General features: G+C 39.9%; 1 protein-coding gene across 2 annotated transcripts in view; it reads right to left on the bottom strand.

Annotated features, from left to right (window-relative positions):
* Nucleotides 1-23724, bottom strand: part of LOC114549810 (protein FAM19A5) — a 157610-nt gene that overhangs the window by 13739 nt on the left and 120147 nt on the right. For both annotated transcript variants that reach the window (XM_028570059.1, XM_028570060.1), the window contains exon 3: nucleotides 3106-3233. In XM_028570059.1, coding sequence (XP_028425860.1) covers nucleotides 3106-3233 — 128 coding nt within the window. The remainder of the gene's footprint in view (nucleotides 1-3105; nucleotides 3234-23724) is intronic.

Raw genomic sequence — 23724 nt, forward strand, 5'->3', positions numbered from 1 at the left:
CTCCTGACATTTATCCAAAATAGCCCTTTATGGGTCTATGGGGCTGAGTCAGATTGACTTGGCTTAGTCAAATGCCCAGAGGGACATGTCTGTTTGTCTGCATTGATGTTTTTCGCAAAACACCTGAAAGACAGGTCGGACATGCTCACTGGACTGTGTACAGCCCAGCAGTCATCCTTTGGCAATTTCGGGGCGGCTGCAGTTTGGGTTTAACCTTGGAAAGCCTTAGGGAAGGGGCCATTTGTTCAAAGTTAACTAAAGGGATGCTAAGGAGTAAATTGTGTGTTTTGTTTTTGCCTGTCATTCTCCCTTGGGTCAGCAGATAACAAGAGGTTTATGTAATTTTTGCTTTGGAGAATCGGCCCTAAGCTTTAACGCATTCTGGGCAATTTTAGGGTACACGCATGGTTGTGAAGTAAAATCTAAAAAGACTTTCCTCAACTTGCCTGAGATTAAAGAGAGCGGTCACATTAGGCCATTTCTTCCATCACATGAATAAATATGTTTAGAAGAATTTTAAACAATGACCCCAAGTCTGAATGTTGCCAGTTATTAGAATCCTTGACAGTGAAAGCTGCTTAAACAGACAGAAACACACACACACACACACACACACACACACACACACACATTGACTGACGTCCTAAGCAGGATATGAAATGTGCATGTAGGCCAAAGCATATAGGGCTGCCCTTTGCGGGACAGCAGGGACAAACATTCATAACTCTGAATATACAAATAGTTGAAAACATCAGTAAGAGCATGTTAACAAAAACGTAAGAATGTGCATGCATCGCATCTATTAGCCTTCCAATGCAACGTGACCTCCGCATTTGCATACTCAACCCCCTCCAACACAACACTAGCTCTTATATCTGTCAAACATAACAAATGGATCAAGCTATATGTTGCCTATGTGTCTGTGTTTGTGTGTGTGTGTGTGTGTGTGTGTGTGTGTGTGTGTGTGCGTGCGTGCGTGTGGGCTATCTACCTGCCCAGATAACAAATTACAATGTAGGTGGAACATGTCATGGCTGTCACCTCAGTCTCCACAACCAGGTATATTCAGGTTGGTGTCAGGCCGCTGAGAGACTCAGAACACAGTAAGAGCACAGAGGCAGCAGCTGACTGATAACAAACCATATCATCTGGGTTCAGCATTTAGTGGGTAGCATCTGCTACGTGTTTGTTCGGGTGCATGTATGCGTCTTTCAGCAAGGAGGCATAAACAAGTTAGTCAGCTGATGACTAAATCATGGAAGATGCATTAATGATGCCCCACCGGTCCTTAGCGTTCACCCATTGACATTCAAACATAGGGCAGCTGTGTTGTGTAACACGTTTCTCAACTGAAACCTTTTTAATTGCTACAGTATAGACTGCAAAGCAACAGTGTTTAAGTCTCTTGTAAAGCAGTGGGAGGATGGAAAGCGGTAGGAAGGTGTGTGTGTGTGTGTGTGTGTGTGTGTGTGTGTGTGTGTGTGTGTGTGTGTGTGTGTGTGTTGGAGGTGAAGTGGAGAGGAGGCTGCTTGGAGAGCTGGAGATAGGGTTTGAAGGACAGACTTGAATGAATGGGCGGCATCTTAGCGAATTCAAGTGGTGGCTCCCCATCTGCTGCCATCATTAACATTAAGAACGTCCCTAATTCAAGCTAATTGCTGGTGACGAGGAAGTAAACAAAACCGAGTACAGTTTGTGTAGATGAGCTGAAAACGAGGAGGGCGGGAGAGAAACATTTTGAAGGGATTGTGAAGTGAATGCCCAATTGGTTTTCTTGCTGCTATCAATGTACTTGTGGCTGGCTGTGTGCAAGCTGTTCCAAAGTTACAGTGTGTATATATATGGCAACAGTTGGAGACGAGGCTCAAACATGCAATCAAGAAGTACCAGCAATAATGGTACATTTAAATTTTCTTGTATTACCCAAGAATCTCCAGAGTAGGTTGTTTAAAGCTCACTAGCCAATACTTTAATATTAACAATGTCCAAGGACTATGTGTAATGTTAAAAGGGTGTCACCCTTAGTAACTCTGTAGTTCCCTTTGGTTCAATGAAGAATTTTAGCGTCTCAGCTCGTAGTTTTGGTTTATGGCCCAACACCTTTCAGTGAAACACCTCTGAGAAACCCACATATGCTACCTGCCACATTTTCCATGGGATTTGGTGGAGACCAAAACAGAGCTAAAAGAGGAGTGATTATTGGACTTATAGCCGTTGGGTGGCCAGAAACATGAATCCAAATGAATGCTTTGTTGCTCTGTGTCTGCACTGCTACTGGTCATACCAGACTAAGGCTGTAGCAGCAAAACCCATGAGTGTATTAAATTGAGTAAGGGTGCCTTTTATTGCTTACAATTTAAACTATTTATTTATGAGAGGCAGACTGTGTTTCTTTCATCTTTTTAAAAGGAACTTAATCTAGCTTTAAGTAGATGAACAAAGTATTCAACTGATTAAAGGTTTTGCAGTTTCTAAGTACAGAGAAAGAAAATGTTCCAAACCAAATAAGTCTATCCCAAAAATCACCACAAAAGCAGTAGCCGAAAACAGGGTTTGAAATGTAAATTGACTGCATTCATATAGCGCTTTTCTAGTCTTAAAGACACAATTATACACTGGTGGCCGAGGCAGCCATGCCACCTGCTCATCAGATGAACATTCATGTATGTTCACACCGATAGCGCAGCATCAGGAGCAATCTGTCATGCCTAAGGACACTTTGACATGTAAAGGGATCGAACCACTGACCTTCCCGATTAGTAGACAACCGCAACTCTACCACCTAACCCACAGCTGCCCCTAAAATAAGCTTTTATATGTGCCTGTAAATGAGAGCTCTTTATGGGGGCCAATACTCAAAAGTGTTTTTATTATCCGGTATAATGAGTCAGTTTGTTGAAATGGCCTCTAACTAATGTTTGGCAGGCAAAACTGTCTAAGCATTACCAGAGATTACAGAAAATGTGTAATTTATGATTTACACCACAATTGATTTTCTATGCAAATGCTTCATTTTTAGCTCTTATAGTCATGTTGTTTTAAGTGCAACTGGTTTGTGTAGCCTGGGGGAGGGGGGGCGGGGGGTAAAAGAGAACCTGAACTCACCGTGGTGGTTTTGACTCGGCCTCCAGGCTGTGTACAAGTCCAGCCAGATTTATTGACTAACAGGTCACAGCCTTCATCCTCCAAGCATGGCACCATCTCACACCACTGCTTTTTCCGAACAATACCAGCTGCAGAGAACACAGGAAAAAAGAGAAAGAACGATTAGAGAGGTTAGAAAAATAGCAGGAATAAACAGATAAATGGGAAGTGCTAGAGAGAGGCGAATGCCGAGATGTAACGTTTAAAATAGAGAGAGTGGGTTGAGGGATGACAGATGGAGTTAGACAGATATGGGCAAACAAGATGGAAAATGATGGAAAAGGGGAGATTTGAGAAAAATGTTGAAATACATATAAATGGAGTGAAAAAAGATGGAAGGATGTAGAAGGGTGGATTGGAGGAGAGATGAGCGATGTAGGTGGATGAAGAGCAATGAAGTAAAGATACAATTGAGAGATATGGGAGCAGGGGATGACAGGGAAAGATGAGGGAAAGATGGAGAGAATCAGACAGATGGAGAGAGCTGTGATCAGTCAGGTAAATAAAATTAAACATCGCAAATGAGATTTAGCAGGTTTACAGCCCTTCTTGCATTCTGTGAAATTTTAAACAAAAAAATATTTGGTAACTTCTACCACAAGGGACAACAAAGATTTTATATTGGCAACAGTTTTAGAAATCTGTGACATTTTAACGCATTCCACAAGACTTTGTCGTAACATGTTGTAAGTTCCAAAATTTCTAGAGTACTCACATTGTCTGCTGTATATCCGTTCAAGACTTCAGTTTTTACATTTCCCAGAAAAGCCCCAGGCTTATTACACTCATTTGTACTGTAGGCTTTACTTATAGACTGAAACATAATAACAGTGATACATATAGTGACAATCAAATCTGAGTTTTTTTTCAGTTTGAGGAAAGAGAGATTGCAGCTGCATCTTTCAATTTAACAAATGCATTTTTTCCTACACTGTTGGTGTGGTGAGGATGCACACATGTGATTCCTACTTTACACCCAAGCTTCTTTTCACCTGGCAGCAAGGAGTTTGTGCACTTACTGTACTCTGCTGTTCTTTAAGATGCCTGTCCCTCCAAAAAAGCATTTCAAACCAATCAGCTGCTGAAGCAAGCACAATGAAAATACCTCTTACTGCAACTAGTGTGAATGTTACCACAATGAATTATCAATGAGCATTTGAAAAAGATGTCAAATGATCACAAATTTACATTAAATCTGTGCCTCTAATAAGATATCAGCACAAGAGCAAATATTACCAGCCAGAATGAAGGCGCAACTCAAAATATAAAAATAATCCCCTTGCCACTTCCAAAACATTAAAAGGTACTGTGTGGAAATTAATTTTTTGTAAACAAATATTTTGCTTTATGTAAACTCAACAGAGTTCATGAAAATAATGGCTGTTGATGGAAAAAGACAGAAAGAAAAAGGGAACATGAAGTTAAGGGTCATTATTTAAGTGGTGTAATGAGGTGCTTTTTCTTGTAATAAGAAACACCTCTAAAGATAAAGTGTCTAATACCAGCCATGTGTCTCGGGTTGGCTCACAATGTTCAGTAATTGCATTTAAAAGGATGCAAGAATAAAAAGAAAGCAACACATGACCACTTAAGTATGTAAATCAGAAAAGGAAATGAGATGAACTGAGATACAAGGTGAGAAAATGAAGACAAAGTACAGAATAAGCATATCTGGATAACATTCTTGACCATTACATAATATGTGCAAAATAAAGGAAGACAGATGGATTTAAGCTCATATTTGTATGCATTTATGGATGGAAAATAGCATTCTTTAATGGATAACACAGTAAAACCCAGAATGAATTATAGGGCATACATACATCATTTTATCTTTGCCATGGTGTTCATGGCATGCTGGCTCTCTTATACAGCATGTGGGAATTGTGCTCAGCTCCATATCTATAGATTTGCTCTAAGGGCACCTTCAGTAGCTGTCATAACCTCACATGTAGATCATCAGTGAGCACTGTACCAAATGCTAATATCTGTTCACCATAAACAATATCTTTAAATCAATCAATCCATGAAATGTGTATACCTTCTCAAGCACCACATGGCTAAATAATGCAAGTACTATAAACTGTGTCAGCACAGTAGAGAGTAAGCTTGAAATTGACACAGTTACAATGTAAAGCATTATTATTGTTGAGTGCATTTTGCTGACATGCTACTTGAGGTTCAATTGCTTGTAGTTTGCCTCAAGGCTAGCTGCAAAAAAACAATCTAAAAACATGTGCGACTTGAATTTTCACTTCAGGGACAAAGTTACATGTGTGGAACAATGCCATTTCAAAATAGCTCAAACATCTGAAATTGAATAAGGTTGTCAGCAGTATTTTTTTTTCCTTCTAGATGAGCTATACTACACAACTTTGCACTCTGCAAAGCATATATAACCCTATTCCCCTGCCAGTTCCTGACAGATAGATTTCAAAATGTATTGCTATGGACGCCATACAGTTTACTCATTAAGCCAGTCGAATAGATCTGTCTGCTTTCCAAAACCAACAATCTGAAAAGCGTGCCTAGTTCACGCAGCTACTTGCCAGGTGGGTGCAGGTGAGAAAGTAAGCAATAGTTGAGTTTATCTTTTTTTTTTTTATTCCTCACAACTATTTCCGTCACTTTTCATGTGTACAATAGATTGCAACATAATGAACGCTTTCGAGGATTGCCCGATAGTGTGCGTCGTTATCCCTATTTGAACAATTATTGAGTCTCGTGCCTCTTACCCCAAGTGTTTGAAACAACGATAAAAACATTTGCCATCAGATGTGGTTAAACAACATCTTACAAACTAGTTTGTTTCAAGTATACCCTGGCCATAACACCTTTCTCTGACTAGATTGTCCCCACAGGTGTACCTCAGGGATGCGTTCTATCTCCCCTGCATTTCTCCATACACAGAAATGATGTGCATTATCAGCCTTCTTAGACCCCAAAGGTCACAAGGAGCCGTGTTGAGAATACAGAATGAGGGTAAATAGAATAGGTCCTACCTACAGAACAAGTTAATCAACACTAATGGGCAGGGAAAGAAGCTGGTCACTGGCAACAGTAAATGAAAACAATGTTCTGGGACAATGTTGCTCAAATTTGAACATCACTGACTAAGCATGTTCTTATGTCATCATTTTATGATATGGAAAGATCACAATCAAGCAAAACAAGTGAACCGAGGCAGACTCCAACTGCAGTACCAATCTACAATCAAAAAAGCAATCCAGTTTTTCAATGAACCCACCCATCCTCTGAATTAGCATACCAGATGCTGCCTTCAAGCCAAACACTTTAAGTTCCAAGTTCAAGACATCCTTTATTCCATTCACTATGGAATAAATTTTCAACAAGTCTTTCATTACTTCCCCTCTAACACCCAGGCACGCTATGACTCCCTGAGCCGTCATCTTCCCCTTTTTAAAGAATTTTATCTTTTTAAAATTGATCACATATTCATGATTTTAAATTTGTCTTTTCTCTGGTCATGTCCTGATGTGTTGTGTAAAGTATGCCAGTGCCAAAGACAAATTTCCATTTTATTTAAATCTAAAGGACAAGAAAGTGTTCTGAATCTGCATCTACAACCAGCTGTACCTCAGTAGCTGTAAGTTTAGTGTTAGGGGAGAGGGGGTGTAAAGCATGCAGAGCAGAAGAGAAAATTAGAGGACATATTGAAAACGCACCATTTGCTGAGGTGAAAGGAAAAAACTTGTCAGTTGTAATAGCCCGAGGTTTGGCTATGTTCTCAAGATTTTTTTCCCCTCCTTTTCTTATTTAATCCATTACTGTGAATTTATCACATTGTCAGCAAGGTCACTTATACAATTCTCTAACCGGTTTTGTTTCGCTTCTAAATTACCATCCAGTGGGGTGACCCTCAGCTGATGAAGATGTATAGCGGCGTCAGGTAAATAATATTAATGAGGGAACGAATGCTGTTGTGTTATGTGTGTGTATAAGTGCTCCTCTCTGCATGTGTGTTAGAGATGTCATTTTTTACAGAAAGAACGATAAAACAGCTCTATCGGTGATGACTCAGTTCTCAGCATTTTACTTCTGCTGTACCTTGAACGCAGCTGTTTCCCAGTACTAAAACAAATGTTTCTACATTTTCATCTTCCACACTCCCGTGTTAAACAAGCATCATGTTGCTGCTGTTGAGACCTAAAAGATTACAGTTGTGTAGGATTAATGAGTTAAAATGTAACCGCACAGACATCTCATGTTGACAGAACACATTTCCACATTTGTCCTATTGACGAATATAAAGTTATAACAATTATAGCACACAACTTGAAGCTGCTATAATCTATTTTTATAGCAATAATGAATCGAATGGTAATGGGTAGTGTGAAAGGTTTGTTTGTTATGACAAAGCTCCAAATAATTACCATCCAGGTGATCATTTGTTATTTACAGCTTGTTGCGCTGCTCACAAGTGGCAAGAAAAAATGATCAAATAATGCAGGTTCCAACTCCTGTATTCTGAAATGAAAGCTTTTATTAGCACCCTAGCTTGATTTTGTCATTGCAAAACAATGATTTAATGATTTTAAAAGGAATACTCCAACAAAAAAAAGCATCAAACACTCACACCTGTAGATTTGAAAGGTGGCTCCGAAAAAAATAAAACATTATAGCTTGCTCCTTTGTGTCCTACTGTCTTGGATTCACAGTAGTAACAAAGGATTCCAAGTGACTCAGTTTCACAGTGAAATAAAAGTATAAAAATCCAAAGAAACATCTTTAACTACTTCTGCAGCATAATCCACTTCTTTGCTATCCATCGGTAGTTCCCCAACACTCATATTTCCACCAAATCATGGCTAAATGACGTGGCTAAAACAGATAAAAACTGTGACTGTAACCATATTTTGGCATAGTTGGGCTTTGACATTCAGCTATGGTGGTTCTACATTGAAGCTCATATCCAAATTTGTTCAACATATTAGCTTCAACAGAAAGCTACTATTTGTTGCAGGATTACGACTCTACCAGTCAAACTATTTTATTCTCACCATTTTTTTTCTTCTTCTATCAATTCAAAGTATCTTTATATTGCTTCCGACTTCATGGCCAGATCGTGTGATTGAAAATGCAGCAGCCTGTATGTTGAATTCCCAAATTTTGAAAGATCACACAGACTAGTTCAATAACTGTGATTTACCATGTGAGCAATCAGAAACCTTAAAGACAAGTTAGGACACAGCCCTCATCTGTCACATAAGGATTCGCGTCACTAACTAAACTCATCTCCCAGCAACATCTTGGCTGATAGTGACACTCTGTTACCGTTCAACCATATCACTAGTATGAGGGCAGTGGCTTGTGTTGAAACTCATAAGATTCAAGGTTGATATGAAATAGAAACATCCCTTAAACATGCACCCACACATGCAGGCAGCCAGGCAAAAACACACCAGTGAGCACAGGCATGGACAGAAATAAACACACACAGGTTTAATGCTATGTTCAAGGGAAGGTATCAGCCGAGGTTTCATCAGCGGGAGATAAGAAGGAGAAAGGAAGAGAACATTATTACACCCTCCCTTGGACACACCAAATGGTAGATCACACGCATGTCAACAGCCAGCATCTTGGCCTAATAAATTCTATCTAATGCAATGCCAAGCCTGAGATGGCAAGAGAAAGATACGTGTGTGTGCGTGTGTGTGCATGTGTGTGCGTGCGTGTGTGTATGTGTGTGTGTGTGCATGTGTGAAGATAGTAAGAAAGCAGACAAGAAAGACAGAAAGTAGACCTAAATACAGATCAGATATGGTATAATAATTGCAGTGCAGCACTCTTCAAGAGATGGTACTAAGATAAGAAGACGTGCTAAGACAATTACAAACTGTACAGATCAGATGTGGCCTGGGCAGGTAGCAGAGTTAACAGCATGTAAAGGGCTACTGATGTTGGACACCGGATAACTTGGAATGTTGGAACAGTCCTTACCGCAGCGGCTCGGGTTCGACTCCAACCCTTTGCTGCATGTCATCCCCTATCGCTCTCCCCTTTCCTGTCAAAATCCGCAGCTGTTTAGGTTTTGTTTTTGTGTCACATTAGTTAGTGTGGTGGTGCACAACACTCTGTATGCCTGTGTGATTCTGTGCAAGGACTGAACTGCTTTCTGCTATCACTCCTTATTCACTACAATGAGCTGGGGGCAAAATGGGGCTCTCAAACACACACTCACATACACTTACACACATAAACCTAATACACACAAGCATTCACATGCATTTTCTTTCTGTTATTTGTCAAATTGTTGCCATTTCTGCCCACCTTTGCTCATCATGATGCACAGGCCTCTCCGTGCCCAGTAATGGCAAGTCAAATAGCCTTTTAAGCAAATGAACGAAAATCTTTTTCACCGAATTATCCCTCTATGTAGTTCTTCTTACTATAAATGTGCACGTCCCTGTAGCAGATTCTACTATTCGTGGTTGCTTTTATTCTGCACGACACATCATTTCAATTGGTGGGAATAAGGATGTCAGCTAAGTAACAGAAAAGCTACAACACGCACATGCACACTAATGTACAACCAACATTTGCAATTTACATTATGAAAACACACCCACAGAGAAGCACACACACAGAATAATCTCTTTGCGGACATGTCAGGCAACAAAGTCAAACAAAAGACGGCTTGAAAAAGCCAACTGAGTGCCATTAAGACTCCGAGATCTGCTTTCATCATGGAAATCCCCTCCCATGTCTCCGTTTACAATGGATCTACTATCTGGATAATTAACTGTACTATCTGACCTGCCGTGGCAGGCAGACGTTTCCCTAAACCTGAATCGAGCCTGGCAGGAATTAAGAGGAAGCTCAGAGGAATGTGAGAGGAAAAACCCTATGCAAAGAAATAAATCCCTGCACTTTGTAATTAGCCACCAACTCTCTACCCCCTTTCCTCTTAGCTCATCTCAGCTAATTTCCCCTTGTCTCTGCCTCCCTCAACCACTATTTTCTCTTTTTGTACTCTGTCTGCCCTCTATTTCTACCCTTACCCTCTTCATCTTGTTTACCCTCTTCTGTTTTTCTCTCTTCACCTCTTTTTCTTTCCTACCCATGCTTGTTCCTTTCCAGTCTATTGCATTGCCTGAATTTCATAAGATTATTCCACCCGTTTGGCGGCCTTGATGAGTATCTGCACACTAAAAGCTGTCAAGCCCCTTTTTAAAAAGCCCAAGGTTTTTTTGGTGAAGTAAATTTGTGTCCCAAATAGCTCCTCTGCACTCATGAAACTTCAAGAGGCAGAGATAATGAGATAGCATGCTGACTGACCTCAGCCCTGTGTCTGTGTGCATGCAAGTATGCCTGTGTGGGTGTCTCCAGTGGTGTGTGTGTGTGCATAAGGGAGAGTCACTAATAATATTTTGCCCATGCACCATGAATATAATATATATGGTAACAAAACAAACAAATGAGTACATGTTATATGCCTCCTTTATGTATCTATGCTATTTTTAAAACTTTGATATTTAATTTTGATAAAAATGAAGAAACAGCAAACAGAAGCTTTGCAGTGATATTCATGGCTCAAATTTTCCAAAACGGAGAACTTCTACTTCGAAATTGTTTGTGCTTAATGAACATAATCAATGTGAAAAAGGGTAATGCTTTACAACTGGGTTCAGTTTAACAGGAAAGACTGAAATTAGAGTTCTCAGTTGAATTAATGTTAAAGTCTGCAACAGATAATTGCTCTCTTTCTGCCTCTCTTTATATCCCTTTCTTCTTTTTCCCTTCCTTCTTTCTTTCATCCTTGATAAATGAAAATGTTACAATTTGTCATATTAGTTTGCTTCATTCCAACAAGATAAATATTTCAGTAGAGGGGTGTTACTCCTGAAGGAATAGTTTGCTGTCATGCAGAAAGTTAGGTGATACGATTGGTATCATTCTGTCCCTTAAGTATTTAACTAGACACAGGACACCGTTAGCCTAGCTTAGCATAAAGACTGGAAACAACTAGCCTGGCTCCTTCTAAAGGTAACAACATCTGCCAATCAGAACCTCTAAAGCTCACTTATTAACGCATTTTATCTTGTTTGTGTTAAGCTGTTTCCCCCTGTTTCCAGTCTTTGTGCTAAGCTAAGGGGCTAGCTTCATGTTGAGAGCGCTATCGATCTTCTCGTCTAACTCTTGGAAAGAAAGCAAATACAAAATGTCAACTAATTCTTTAAAAATCTGCCTTTCGTGCCACATCTTTGTGGCAAATTTCACCAGAACACAGGCCTGTTTTAGAATAAACTTTTACACTCTGCAACCTAGCGGAAATTCTTGCCAATTCCTTTTTCTCAAGAGTGAAACAAAAAAAGGTTTTACATCAGGTAATTTGAGTCTGTGATAACATTTCACATAGTGTAAATACTAATATTGATTGCCACTATCAATATTCCTATATTTACACTTTCTTTATCTGCTCAAAATAATTGTGTGTGGTTAACGTCTTCATTCACTTTGGAATTCCAATTCTAATATCTTTCAAAATATACAGATTGATACATATTGATTATGCATTTTATTGTGAAAAACCTGAGACTCATGCCATAACAAGTCTCCCTTTACAAATTTCTACACTGAAGTCCACATCGCTGCCTCCAGCGACATCCTCCTTTGCCTGCATACTATTTATGCTAGGTGCCATCGTGGTGCATACCTTGCAGGTTTTGTGGCGTGCCATTGCCTCGGGCTTGTTTTTCTTCAGTGTGTGTGTGTGTGTATACAGGCCACCAGGTACTGATATCGTTCATTCGCAGATGTGCTCTGACATTTTCTCACAGCTGAACGCCAAGAGCAACCCCTGATTTGTGGACGTAGACACACACACACACACACACACACACACACACACACACGCATGTGCCTTCCACTAGAGAAATACACACAAAGAAGGAGAGCCCAAAGGCACTGTGAGCCAGAGGAGGAAATGTCGGTGTGAACAGGAGTCTGTGGAAAAGAGATTGTTTTACACCAGTGTCTACAGTGACACCAGTACATCAGCAGTGAACAGTAATCCCTTGACACCTGAAAGCAGCTGGAGAACACAAATTTACCTATTACATACTCAGATACAGAAAAAAATATTTGCATTAAATTGCTATTTCATCCATGTGATTTTGGGTTTATTGATTAACATATTAATGTAATAGAAAAATCAAAATCAAAACTTAAAGTTAGAAGGCAAATGTCACAATCTATGCCCAATATGATACAAAAGGATCAGGAACTCACACAATACACGCCAAGCTGCTTATCCATCAAAAACATAAAAAAAACACCATACAGAATTCAGACGGGGGCCTAAAGGACCAATTCTGCCTGAAGTCTGGACTGAAGTCACTGTTAGGGCTTTCAGTTTTGGCCGGTAAAAAAATAAGATGTTATGGGAATGAAATGGGAGACGGTATAAAGTAGACGTTAAAACAGAAGTTACAAATGTCAAGAGGTTTTTTCAAGCTAAACCGGGGAACTAAGCTGCACTTGAGATAGTACAACAAAACGTTGCTTAATTTTAACACGGAGCACATAATGGATTGCAAAACTAAAGTGAACACTTCAGCCTATCACCATATCATTACTATCTTCAGTTCTTTTTATCTATCTCAACCTCTTGGAGACTGCCCTGCGTGATGTGCCAAGACTGAACTGTCTGTCTGTCAGGGGGCAACTTATAATAAGCACTAAAAAAAGAAGAAGAAAAAACTGTTTGCTTATACTGCCATTACCAGCAGCTGAGTGAACAAGTTGTAAACAACACAAGGAGCGAGGAAATGTGACAAATGGACTTGCACAGCAGCATGAGAGCATGGTGCTGTAATGATGGGTTCTGATGACAGTTACCGTGATGTGGCCGACGGTAATGAAAGTGACTAAGTTGAAGTTGATGATAAATGACATAGTGACATACTTAGATTAAAGTACAACAATGCCTTCAGGCTGCAAACCAAAATAAACACACTGATGTAATTAGTTCCTATAGTATGCCTTCTGTTAACTGCTCATGTGTGTACTGACGTATGAGTGAGGTGAGTGTGTACCGGTGTGTTAATGTAAGCTAATGCATGCTCCTGGATGCATGTAAGCACGCATTAGTGTCTGTTGATAAAGAGTTTGTACAGCTGGTGGAGGCCCAGACCCTCAAGACACCCCTTCTCTTTCCTGTATGTTGATGATTCTTGTCTATTTAGCCTTATTGACCTCTACATCCCAACTAATCCGCCTTAAATTATGCATAACCTTTTACTTGGCAGAGCTCCCCATAAATCTGTTTATTCCCTGTTTGCTCCCTTACAAAGCCCGCTAAACAAATTCCATTAAGCAAAACAGCAGTACAGCATGAATGATAATTCAACTCAGTACAGTCCCCAAAGCAGATAAGAGCATAATCATTGCTGTTATGTGTAAGGCAGCTTATAAAAGACTATTCGGTTTCACTCAAATCTGGTTAGTGCTTATTATTTTCAGGTCATTTGGTCTTTGTGAATACTCAGCAGTGAATGTGTGTGCATGTTTCCATGTTTATGTCCATAAAGTTTTGTTTGTGCATATGGACATACACATACCAGGAATATAGAGGTAATAACAAAATGTAAATACACTGAATGGCTATTGCAGAAAAAAATACCATAAATAGTATTAAAGATGTGGTTTGTTTAATCAAAATCTAAGTGACTGTATGGATGTTATTGGGGTGAGGGGTGGGATTAATCTTATATTTCAGTTTATTTAAATTTTTTTAAATAGCAAGGCCCACCCCGAGACATTAAAATTCTCTTTAGATGCCTCGCCCTACACCTAAAAAAACTGCCACACTCTCCCCCTAATATCTTAAATTAAAACACTGAGTTGGTACAACTTGTTTCACAATAAATAACTAAAAGAGGCAATGCAAAAATTGAAGATGGTGTAATCTAATTAGGCCTTATGTATTAATTACAAAATAATTGTCACCATTGCTGCCAATTGGAAATGGACTTCCAAATGTATGGAAAATATAACAAAAGGATAAATATTCCGCCACTTATCTTGAACGTTTTTCTTCTTTTGTAGACTTAATATAAAGTGTCACACAACTAGAAATATTGGTTCTGTTAGCTTATTGATTCTAATGGGAAAAATAAATCTCAGAGTCAGAATTGTTGTCTTCTGCATATGGCAATGAACCATTGCGCAACCATTTTTTTTGTAAATGAATCACACAGGAGGAAGCTGAAATATTGATTTAGGGTGAGAAAAAGTTTAAAGGCCCTTCTGTGCTCTACCAAAAAGTCAGACTACCCTTCCTTCAGCAAAAGTATGATGATAATAATAATAATAATAATAATAATAATAATAATAATAATGTATACTTTATGAATCCTGCAAGGGAAAATTAAAATGTTTTCACATTGTTATTACACACATTACACACAGGCCTGAATTACACACACATGCTTAGTACCCATATGTACTAATGGAAAGATGTCAGAGTGAGGGAGCCACCCATAGACAGGCGCCCCGAGCAATTGGGGGTTCGGTGCCTTGCTCAAGAGCACCTTGGCAGTGCCCAGATGGTGAACTGGCACCTCTCCTACCACCCTCCGGTTCCCAACCCAACTCCCTACTGAGCTACTGCTACCCCCAGAAAAGAATGCATACACAACCCTCCCCCTTTTATGATCCCTCTCCCCTGTAATAATTTGTATACAATCCCTTAAAGGGGTGATAGAATGCAAAACCGAGTTTACCTTGTCATAGTTGAATAACGACAGTTAAGTGGGTAAAAAGGACATACAGAGAACCTCAAAGTCCTCAAAGACACTGCTTTCCTCTGCAAATCTCAGAAGTTGAAACTGTTGCTGAAAACAGGCGAATCTCAACAAAGCTAATAGTTGACGTCAACTCGGTGGCTGTACCATATTTGGATCTTCCTTGTACCTTTGTCATGCCCCAAAATGTACATAGGCCACTGATCTGGGACCAGTTTGTCTTGTGAATCTAGGTTGCGCAGATCTAAGAAAATGTATACATTGATCGTCTGCTATTTCATTACTAAATTCAATTCGGAGACTTTTTTATGCGAGAAATCACCTATGTAAAGCTCAAATATGCGCCGTTTTACAAAAATTGATGTCTAATTGCAAATTTAGTCCGACTGTGTCGGAGTTCAGGAGCTCCGCAGTCTAACATGACAGCGGCCAGTGCCTGCCTGGGTTGCTGCCTCGCCGCCCGGCGTGTCCACCTTCACAGACCCCGCTGTGAGTTTCAACATAAATTTAGCATATTTACACTTTGAATTTCGTCATGGTATTTATATCACAGCTACCCTAAGGTCTTACAAAGCTAACACTTTTGTCCGATTTCAATTTAATGCATTGTTGTGAATTTTAGAGGTTTTGTTAGGAGGTGGCTATGTTTCCCATTCATTCCTATGGAGATATCGCTGGTACACTTTCGGCATAAATTTAGTATATTTACACTTTGAATTTCATTATTTCGTCATTTATATCACAGCTACCCTAAGGTCTTAAGGTCAATTTCAAGGCATCTAAATTTCACTTTATGAGGTATTTTAACATTAATATGCATTCTCCCAGCCTGCCTATGGTCCCCCAGTGGCTAGAAATGGCGATAGGTGTAAACCGAGCCCTGGGTATCCTGCTCTGCCTTTGAGAAAATGAAAGCTCAGATGGGCTGATCTGGAATCTGCTCCTTATGAGGTCATAAGGAGCAAGGTTACCTCCCCTTTCTCTGCTTTGCCCGCCCAGAGAATTTGGCCCACCCATGAGAGAGAGACATCATGGCTTTCAAACGAGCAAAGTGGCAGCTCGTCAAGGCCACACTCCCATCCTCCACCTTGCCCCTCCCCTCTCCTCCTCAATAGCTACAGACACAGAAATGGCACATACTAAGGAAAGCTCATTATGGGACTGACTCTAGTGGCTGTAATTCTGCACCAAGGCTGAATTTTGGGAAAGAGACTTCAGATACAGTATTAGGGGACCACTAAGGTCTATATAAAAGTGTCCAAAGAGCACCATGTCTTGGGACCTTTAAATGCATTTTTGTGAATTTTAGAGGTCTCGTTAGAAGGAGGCTAGCTAGCTATGTTTCCCATTCAACCCTATGGGAAAAGATCGCGGGTACACTTTTGGCATAAATTTTGTATATTTACACTTTGAATTTCGTGACGGCATATATATCACAGCTACCCTAAAGTCTTACAAAGCTAACACTTTTGTCCGATTTCAATGCATTTTTGTGAATTTTAGAGGTCTCGTTAGAAGGAGGCTATGTTTGCCATTCATTGCTATGAACCCCAAAACGGTGACTTTGCACTTGGTATGGAGCGTCGCGGGCTGCCGGCGTGGCAGCAACTCAGGCAGCACTGGCCGCTGTCACGTTAGACTGCGTAGCTCCTGAACTCCGACACAGTCAGACTACATTTGTAATTAGCCATCAATTTTCGTAAAATGGCAGATATTTGAGCTCGACATAGTTGATTTCTCGCATAAAACTGTTTCAGAAGTAAATTTAGTAATGAAATAGAAGACGAACAATGTCTAACATTTCTGTGCAGTGTGTGTGTGTGTGTGTGCGCTTCAACCAACCAATCAGTGCGCAGCTCATCTAAATATTCATGAGCATGCCATATAAGGGACTTTTCAATCAGGCCTATTTCACAGGGTTGCATTAGGGCCCATAGAACAGCACCTGGGCCATTTTCAGCACAACCAATTTTACATACTGTACCCTATTGGGAAACCTTAAGGAACAGTGTGAAATACCCTATAACAATTCTATCACCCCTTAAAAAAGTTAAAACTTTTCTAAATAGTCTGAATACACTTCTTTGACCAAAACTGTTCACTCACTGCGAATTGTTCTCATTAAAAGTTTCAGCTAAATGCCCAATAATGGCATGTCAAATATTTATAGAATGTGGGATTTATTATTGATAGTAAAAAATTAAAAAAATGTTTAAAGCTTTTCACTCTGCCTGAAGCTTATGGTCGTGCCTTTTTCATTCCAGCTGCAGGCTGGGCGTTGTGAGCTGCAGAGTGGCTCTGTAAAGCCTTTCTTTTACTTTTTATTGGCCACTAGCTAAGAACTCATTACCTATTCAGCTGCTACAGTGTATGATAATTTAATAATTAGAGCAAGAAAACAAAATGAAACAGTAATGGAATATGTGATGTTTTGAGTCAAAACACTTCCCAGCTTTAGATAATTACCTTGGTAAAAAGAAGAAGCTTACAATGTGTGAGGCACATAATAATCTTAAGCTTTGATTTAGAAAAATAACAGGAGCAGCAATGCATCTAAATGATATTAGGAAAATGGCAGAACAGAAGCTCATCATGGAAAAGGTTAATACAGTGAGATAAAAATATTTTACTCAATTTTGGTATTAAAGTCATTTTTTACATCATAAGACATTGTATTTTTTTTTTATAGAGAACACATTCCATTTCTTTTGATGACATAGTGCGGTAGTTATGGAATGCATGCTCTTTTGAATGCATGTATTGGTTGTTAAAGATTGCCGTTATGTTCGTTTTGTATTTTCAAAACGACAACAAATTATCTTTCATTCTCTCGAACTGACTGTGTTTAAGAAAAGTACTTTTCACAGCAGTCTTGCTGCTGTCGTTCGATTTATTTAATGCTGCCTCTGAGTGTACTTTTTCAGATGATTCATTTCATTTTTTAAAAGGCCCTTTTCTTCCGCTAATAAAAAAGACTTATCAGGCTTCATTATCCTACGTACTTTCAAAATTGCACCTTTTTTCTCCTGTCTTTTACCATTTCCTTTGACAGATGCTAGCATGGAATAGGGCAAGGACAGAAAGGGTTTTTATAACGGTTCCCATGTGTCCCAGCAGCATTTAAGGACTTCTGAGTAACAGCATTTCATTGTCATGTATCAAACTGCCTCTTATGTCACTTTGAATGCACAATGAAAAAATAAACCAAATACTTTGTCTAAGTATTAAAAGACATATTCAACTGCAATTTTAGAAGTTCACATTAAAAAACAACATAGTAACTCAAAAAGAGGGTATTGACTCGAGCACATCCAGTGTGCACCAGGTGTCCTTCACTCAGCCGCATGTGTGCATTTCAAAGGATAAACAGGCCAAATATATCTGCCCTGGTACTCGGAATTTCCAAGACCTCTCTCCATTAAGTGTGAGCGATAACAGGGCCCCAGCTGTGCTTCCTGCCACCACCGCTGCTCTGAAGACGGAGAGAGAAAGAGAGGGAGAAAGAGGTTGAACTGATCTTCCCTCCCCACTCCCAACCCCCCTCTCCACCCCCACCCCAGCGGTCTTGACCCAGTTAAGACGGTTCTGTGACTGATAACCGATGCAGAGGCCGTCAGACAAGCTTTATTGAGACAATAAATGAGCCGGGACTCTAGTTCCACCGCAAGGAACATTAGTTATGTATTTAGAGTACTGCTTGGCTGAGCTCTGTATCCATCCTCCTCCACCTCCCTCCTCTTGTCCCTTTACTCTCTATCCTTTTGGTCCTCTCTTCTTCTCTGCCTGTTTTCCACTGATGTCTGATGTCATTTCCTCCCAACCTGGATTGGCAGCGGCATCAGGAGGCAATCTAGGTCTCACTCTGACAATTCACACAATTCCTCCAACTCCGCCAGAAAAGTGCTGAACTACAGATCAAAATCGGGCCAATCTGCCTTCCCTCTTGATTCTATCTTTTTTTCCTTTTTTTCTGTATCAAACTTCCAAGTTTAGATTAATGTCTGAACTTTCCCTATTTGGTAGCATTTTTTTTTTTTATCTCTTCTGGCCACTGTCATTGTCTTTGTGCTGCAGGTAGCCCAGCAACAGAGAGAGGTACAGAACCGAAATGTTGCTTGTTTGGTGTCAAGCGGAAAAAAAGCAGGAATGTTTTTTGCAATGGTGGGAAGTAACTAATAACATTTACACAACTGTATTTAAAGTGACAATATGTAACTTTTTAGTGTTTCTGAAACTCTGTCATTTTCAATCTGATGATCTTAAATGACCTGTAACAGCAAACAAGACTAACAGTGAAAAGAACGCTATTTTTATACGTATAGTTTTTATTAGTGCCGTTGCCCGGGTCTGATTCTTCTCGCAAAGTAAAAGAATGATTTAGAGAGCACACATTCTGACGGGTCACAGATTTTTTTGTAACACCGGCAAAGCATCTGTTATTGTATCCAGCCAGGTAAAAGGTAGCAGGAAATTTCTTTATAGAGGCCTAATATATTGTATTTTAATTTTATTTTAGAAGTTATCTGCTGTAGTTATGGCTGATACTGGGGTAGGGCCATCACATGAAAGAAGGAAATTAAACGAAGAACACCTTAAAGATACAGTAAAAGGGAAAGTGAAAGACAACGGGCAAAAACGAGTCAATCTCGGTCGGGCTTTCAACAGATGGAGACAATTACAGGACCGTAAATTGTTCAAAAACATCCCGAATTGGCCCCTTATGTCTATTTCATTCATAAAATAACTTTATAATGCAAGACATGTTTTTTGTCAGTAGCCGTCATTAAATTATGTCCCCCTTCCATTTAGCGCGGACATTTTATTCCTTTTAGTCCGTGTTTGTGTTGTCCAACTATTTTCTTTCCCCTTGTCCCCCTGTAGTTGTGTAAAGCGTCATTGGGTTACATGAAATGCGCTATGTAAATCTAAGTTATTAATACATTGGTTGCTACAACAAACTTGTATTGCTTTGGCTCATGACACAGTGACAGCGATACCCGGTTTAGCTCACAATACATCCAAAGTAGGCTAAGTTACCGTATGTAAACACTTGAAATGCAACAACGTATTCTCTTATTGTAAATTAATGATTTTCTGTCTGAGCAGAACATTCATCGTGACTATATGACCTCCTGGTAACGCTAACTCAGTAATATACAGTGGCCAATACAGCACCTTAAAGAAAAGACCTTTACAACAGCAGGTGTGGTAAAAACACTAGCGCTTTTGTCCAAAGTGGCCGTTAGAATCAACACAAACTGAAAGTTACATATAGTCACTTTAAGTAACATTGTGAGATACTTGTATTTTACTGAGTATCTCCACTTTCTGCTACTTTATAGGCTACTTCTACTTCACTGCTTTTCATATTAAAATGGTACATAAAAACAAAGTGATCTATTATATAAGTATTGACGATACAATGCATTGTTATAGATTAAATAAATGGTTGTGACCCTTTACAAAAGTTTTTAGCAGGATTCTTCGGTGGATATTAAACAAAATTAAACTGATAAAATGAAAAGAAAAGTGTGAAACCTAAATAGAAATTCATCACCCTTTGTCTGTCTAATCTAATCAATTTAATAATGATATATTTGATTTATGATGAGATGATTTATCAGGGGCCATTTTTCAGGAGTATTTTTATTCCGATACTTTTTTACTTGTAACGAAGTATATTTAACATTGTTGTATTTTTACTATTAACAAAGGATCTGAATACTTCTTTCACTACTAAACATTTTTTGCCGTGACCTACTAAATTAAATTCAAATGATTTCAGCCAAATTACATGCGTTTCCATTCATTATTTTGCATTTTCTGTTGCACATTTAATGGAAAAATGTGTTAAATTTGGGTGGAAACCTGATTATTAGCCTCTATTACTGACACCGTGCCTTTGCGCCAGGCAATCAACCTCAAATGGCTCAGCACACCACTACATATAATACCCTATTGGGAGACCCACATGCAAATACACAATTGATTTATGTGTGTTTATGTCGGAGGAACACAAAAACAAGACTATTTCACACAGTCTTGTGTAAAACGACCAATAAAGTAATCTCCTTTGCAGAAGCCCATTGATGGCAATGAACAGTGTTATGGAGACACGGAAGAATAGACTGATGATTACAAGGCTTATGAATTATTTCATACCCGCAGACATCATGCAATACAGCAATAACTACTGTAATTAGACGTCCTCGCCACAATAATGTTGCCTTATAATTACATTTCACAATGAAATTAGGTTAAAAAGAAACCCTCTCTTGTTCCCTCTCGCTGTATGTGTGCATTTTGTCTTGCATGTTTGTGTGTGGGCATTGTATTTAGTAAGTGTGGCTGAGCCTTGTGGAGCTTTTAACTTTGGCATTTCCAAGGATCAGCGAGGATCAATAGCAAAGGTCAGGGAAGCAATAACCTCCGGCTTGTTGTGAGGCTGGGTACAGGAAGTCTGCCTGCAGCTGCTCTTTCTTTACAGTACAGCCTCAAACAGCGTCGATAAAGAACTATGCTGTGTTTGGACACAACAGACAGGCAGGCAGACATTGAGGACTTTTTGATCCTGACATCTTCCTTGTATTCACTGAAAATTGCTAAACATTTGCAGAGCGCAAGCTAGCTCCTTTTGGTTTCTGATAGTAGAGAAAGGAAGAAGAGGGGCTATTAACTACAGCAGCCACAAGTGAGTGTGCCACTATTTATTTCTGAGCACAAGAGCAGTTCCGAATTGCCTTTGTTTGTCATTTTTTCGCAGAGCAGTGTCTAAGTGCTCGGCATAACAACAGGGCTTCACATAGCGTACTATGGTGGGCATTTGGAGGCCTAGAAAGCTGTCAGTTAGTGACTAGCGGCCATGGTAAACCTCGGAGACCCGGCCATTATGAGGTCCATCATGCGCGCTGAGGGGGCATTGTGCACCCTGGATTGTAAACAACAAATCGATAGGCTCATTTGTCATTTGGTTTGGAAGGAAACAAGTTTTTTGGGGGGGAGAGATCCACTTTTCCAATCCAAATGAACCGATCAATCTCGGCTCTCTCCTGGGGCCTCCCCTGCCAGCGAGCAGGGTGGGGAAGGAAGGGGGGAAAAAAAGCTCTCCGTCTCCCTATCCTCACTCATTTCTTTGCCCGAGTCTTATATCTTTTCCTTGCTCATCTCTTTTCCGCTGTCACTAATATTCGCTCTGCCTCCAAAGCATCTTTCTATCCGTTTACCGTCTCCGAGTTTGTCTCCCTCTCCTGTCTCTCTACAACACCACCCACGTTGCTTTCCTGTGGTGCATTTGTAATTCAGAAAGGATGTGGAGAAAGATTGGAGAGGAGAATGGGTTTTACTGTTCCGCACTGATGGTATTTTGTGTTTAAGTGGGGGGCAGAATGTTCCTGCCACAGTGCTGCTGATGCTGAACGGGACTGGCAGGTGGATTATACCTTGTACTGCTTTGTCCCTGGACAAATTTAAAGGCAGCCCAACAACTCGGCACCATGGGAGAATGTAGGTACAAGGGAGGCTTGGTCTGCTTTTCTCTTCGCTCCTTTTTTTTTTTCCCCTCTTTCCCTAAAGCCGTTCAACTTTTATCATAACTTCCGAGGTGGATACCTTCCTCTCTCTTATTCTCTTTTTGACTTGCAAGCACCCACACATCTAACGTGAAATTTCACTTCCTGCTTAAACTCTCTTTCCGCTACACTAACTTCTGCCTTAGTTTGTAAAAATAAATGAGACTCTCTACACTCTCTACTCTGTTCTGAGCACCTGCTTGGTTATCTACATAAGAGCTTGTGGAGGCCGAGGTCAAGTAGCAGCATATGATCACGATAGTGACGTGCAAAGATAAACCAAAATATTTTTAGTGCTCTTCAGACACAACAAGCACTAAGCATGAAGTGTTAGAGTCTCAGGATTTCAGGCCGTTATAGTGAGATGAAATAATTCCTGTATCGATGGCTTTTTGTGATTATTTGGCCTGGGAACATTTTGGGAACCACTAAAAAAATTATTTTTATGAAACCAACCACTAATTCTAGTACTATTTATGGTAATTTTTCTGCAATTTTCATTCAATATATATACCTTCTGTAATCACCTCTCTATATATTAGTTTTCATTCCCAGTTGGGGATACATTTGCAGATATGAGCATCACTATTTACTGTTGGAAATATCATTGACTGATAGCTTTATTAAAACACTGTGAGTTTGTTTGGCTGATGCATTAGTTGTTATTCTGTTTCAATTCTGACACAGTAGCTGCTCAATTAGTGTTTGTTGTAGTTTTAATCCACACTTGTTATTACCAGAGCAACCATAGGTGTCGCCAAATCCACCAGAACTGAAATCTTTTCTTGAACTTTAAAACTTTAAATTAATATGCGTTCCCCCAGCCTGCCTATGGTCCCCCAGTGGCGATAGGTGTAAGCCGAGCCCTGGGTGTCCTGCTCTGCCTTTGAGAAAATGAAAGCTCAGATGAGCCGTTTTGGAATCTGCTTGTTATGAGGTCATAAGGAGCAAGGTTACCTCCCCTTTCTCTGCTTTGCCCGCCCAGAGAATTTGGCCTACCCATGAGAGAGAGACATCATGGCTTTCAAACGAGAAAAGTGGCAGTTGGTCAAGGCCACACCCCCACCCTCCACCTTGCCCCTCCCACTCTCCTCCTCAATAGCTACAGACACAGAAATGGCACATCCTAAGGAAAGCTCATTGTGGGACTGGCTCTAGTGGCTGTAATTCTGCACCAAAGCTGAATTTCGGGAAAGAGACTTCAGATACAGTATTAGGGGACCACTAAGGTCTATATAAAAGCA

Source organism: Perca flavescens, chromosome 23 (genome assembly GCF_004354835.1).
Source record: "Perca flavescens isolate YP-PL-M2 chromosome 23, PFLA_1.0, whole genome shotgun sequence".
NCBI lineage: Eukaryota > Metazoa > Chordata > Actinopteri > Perciformes > Percidae > Perca > Perca flavescens.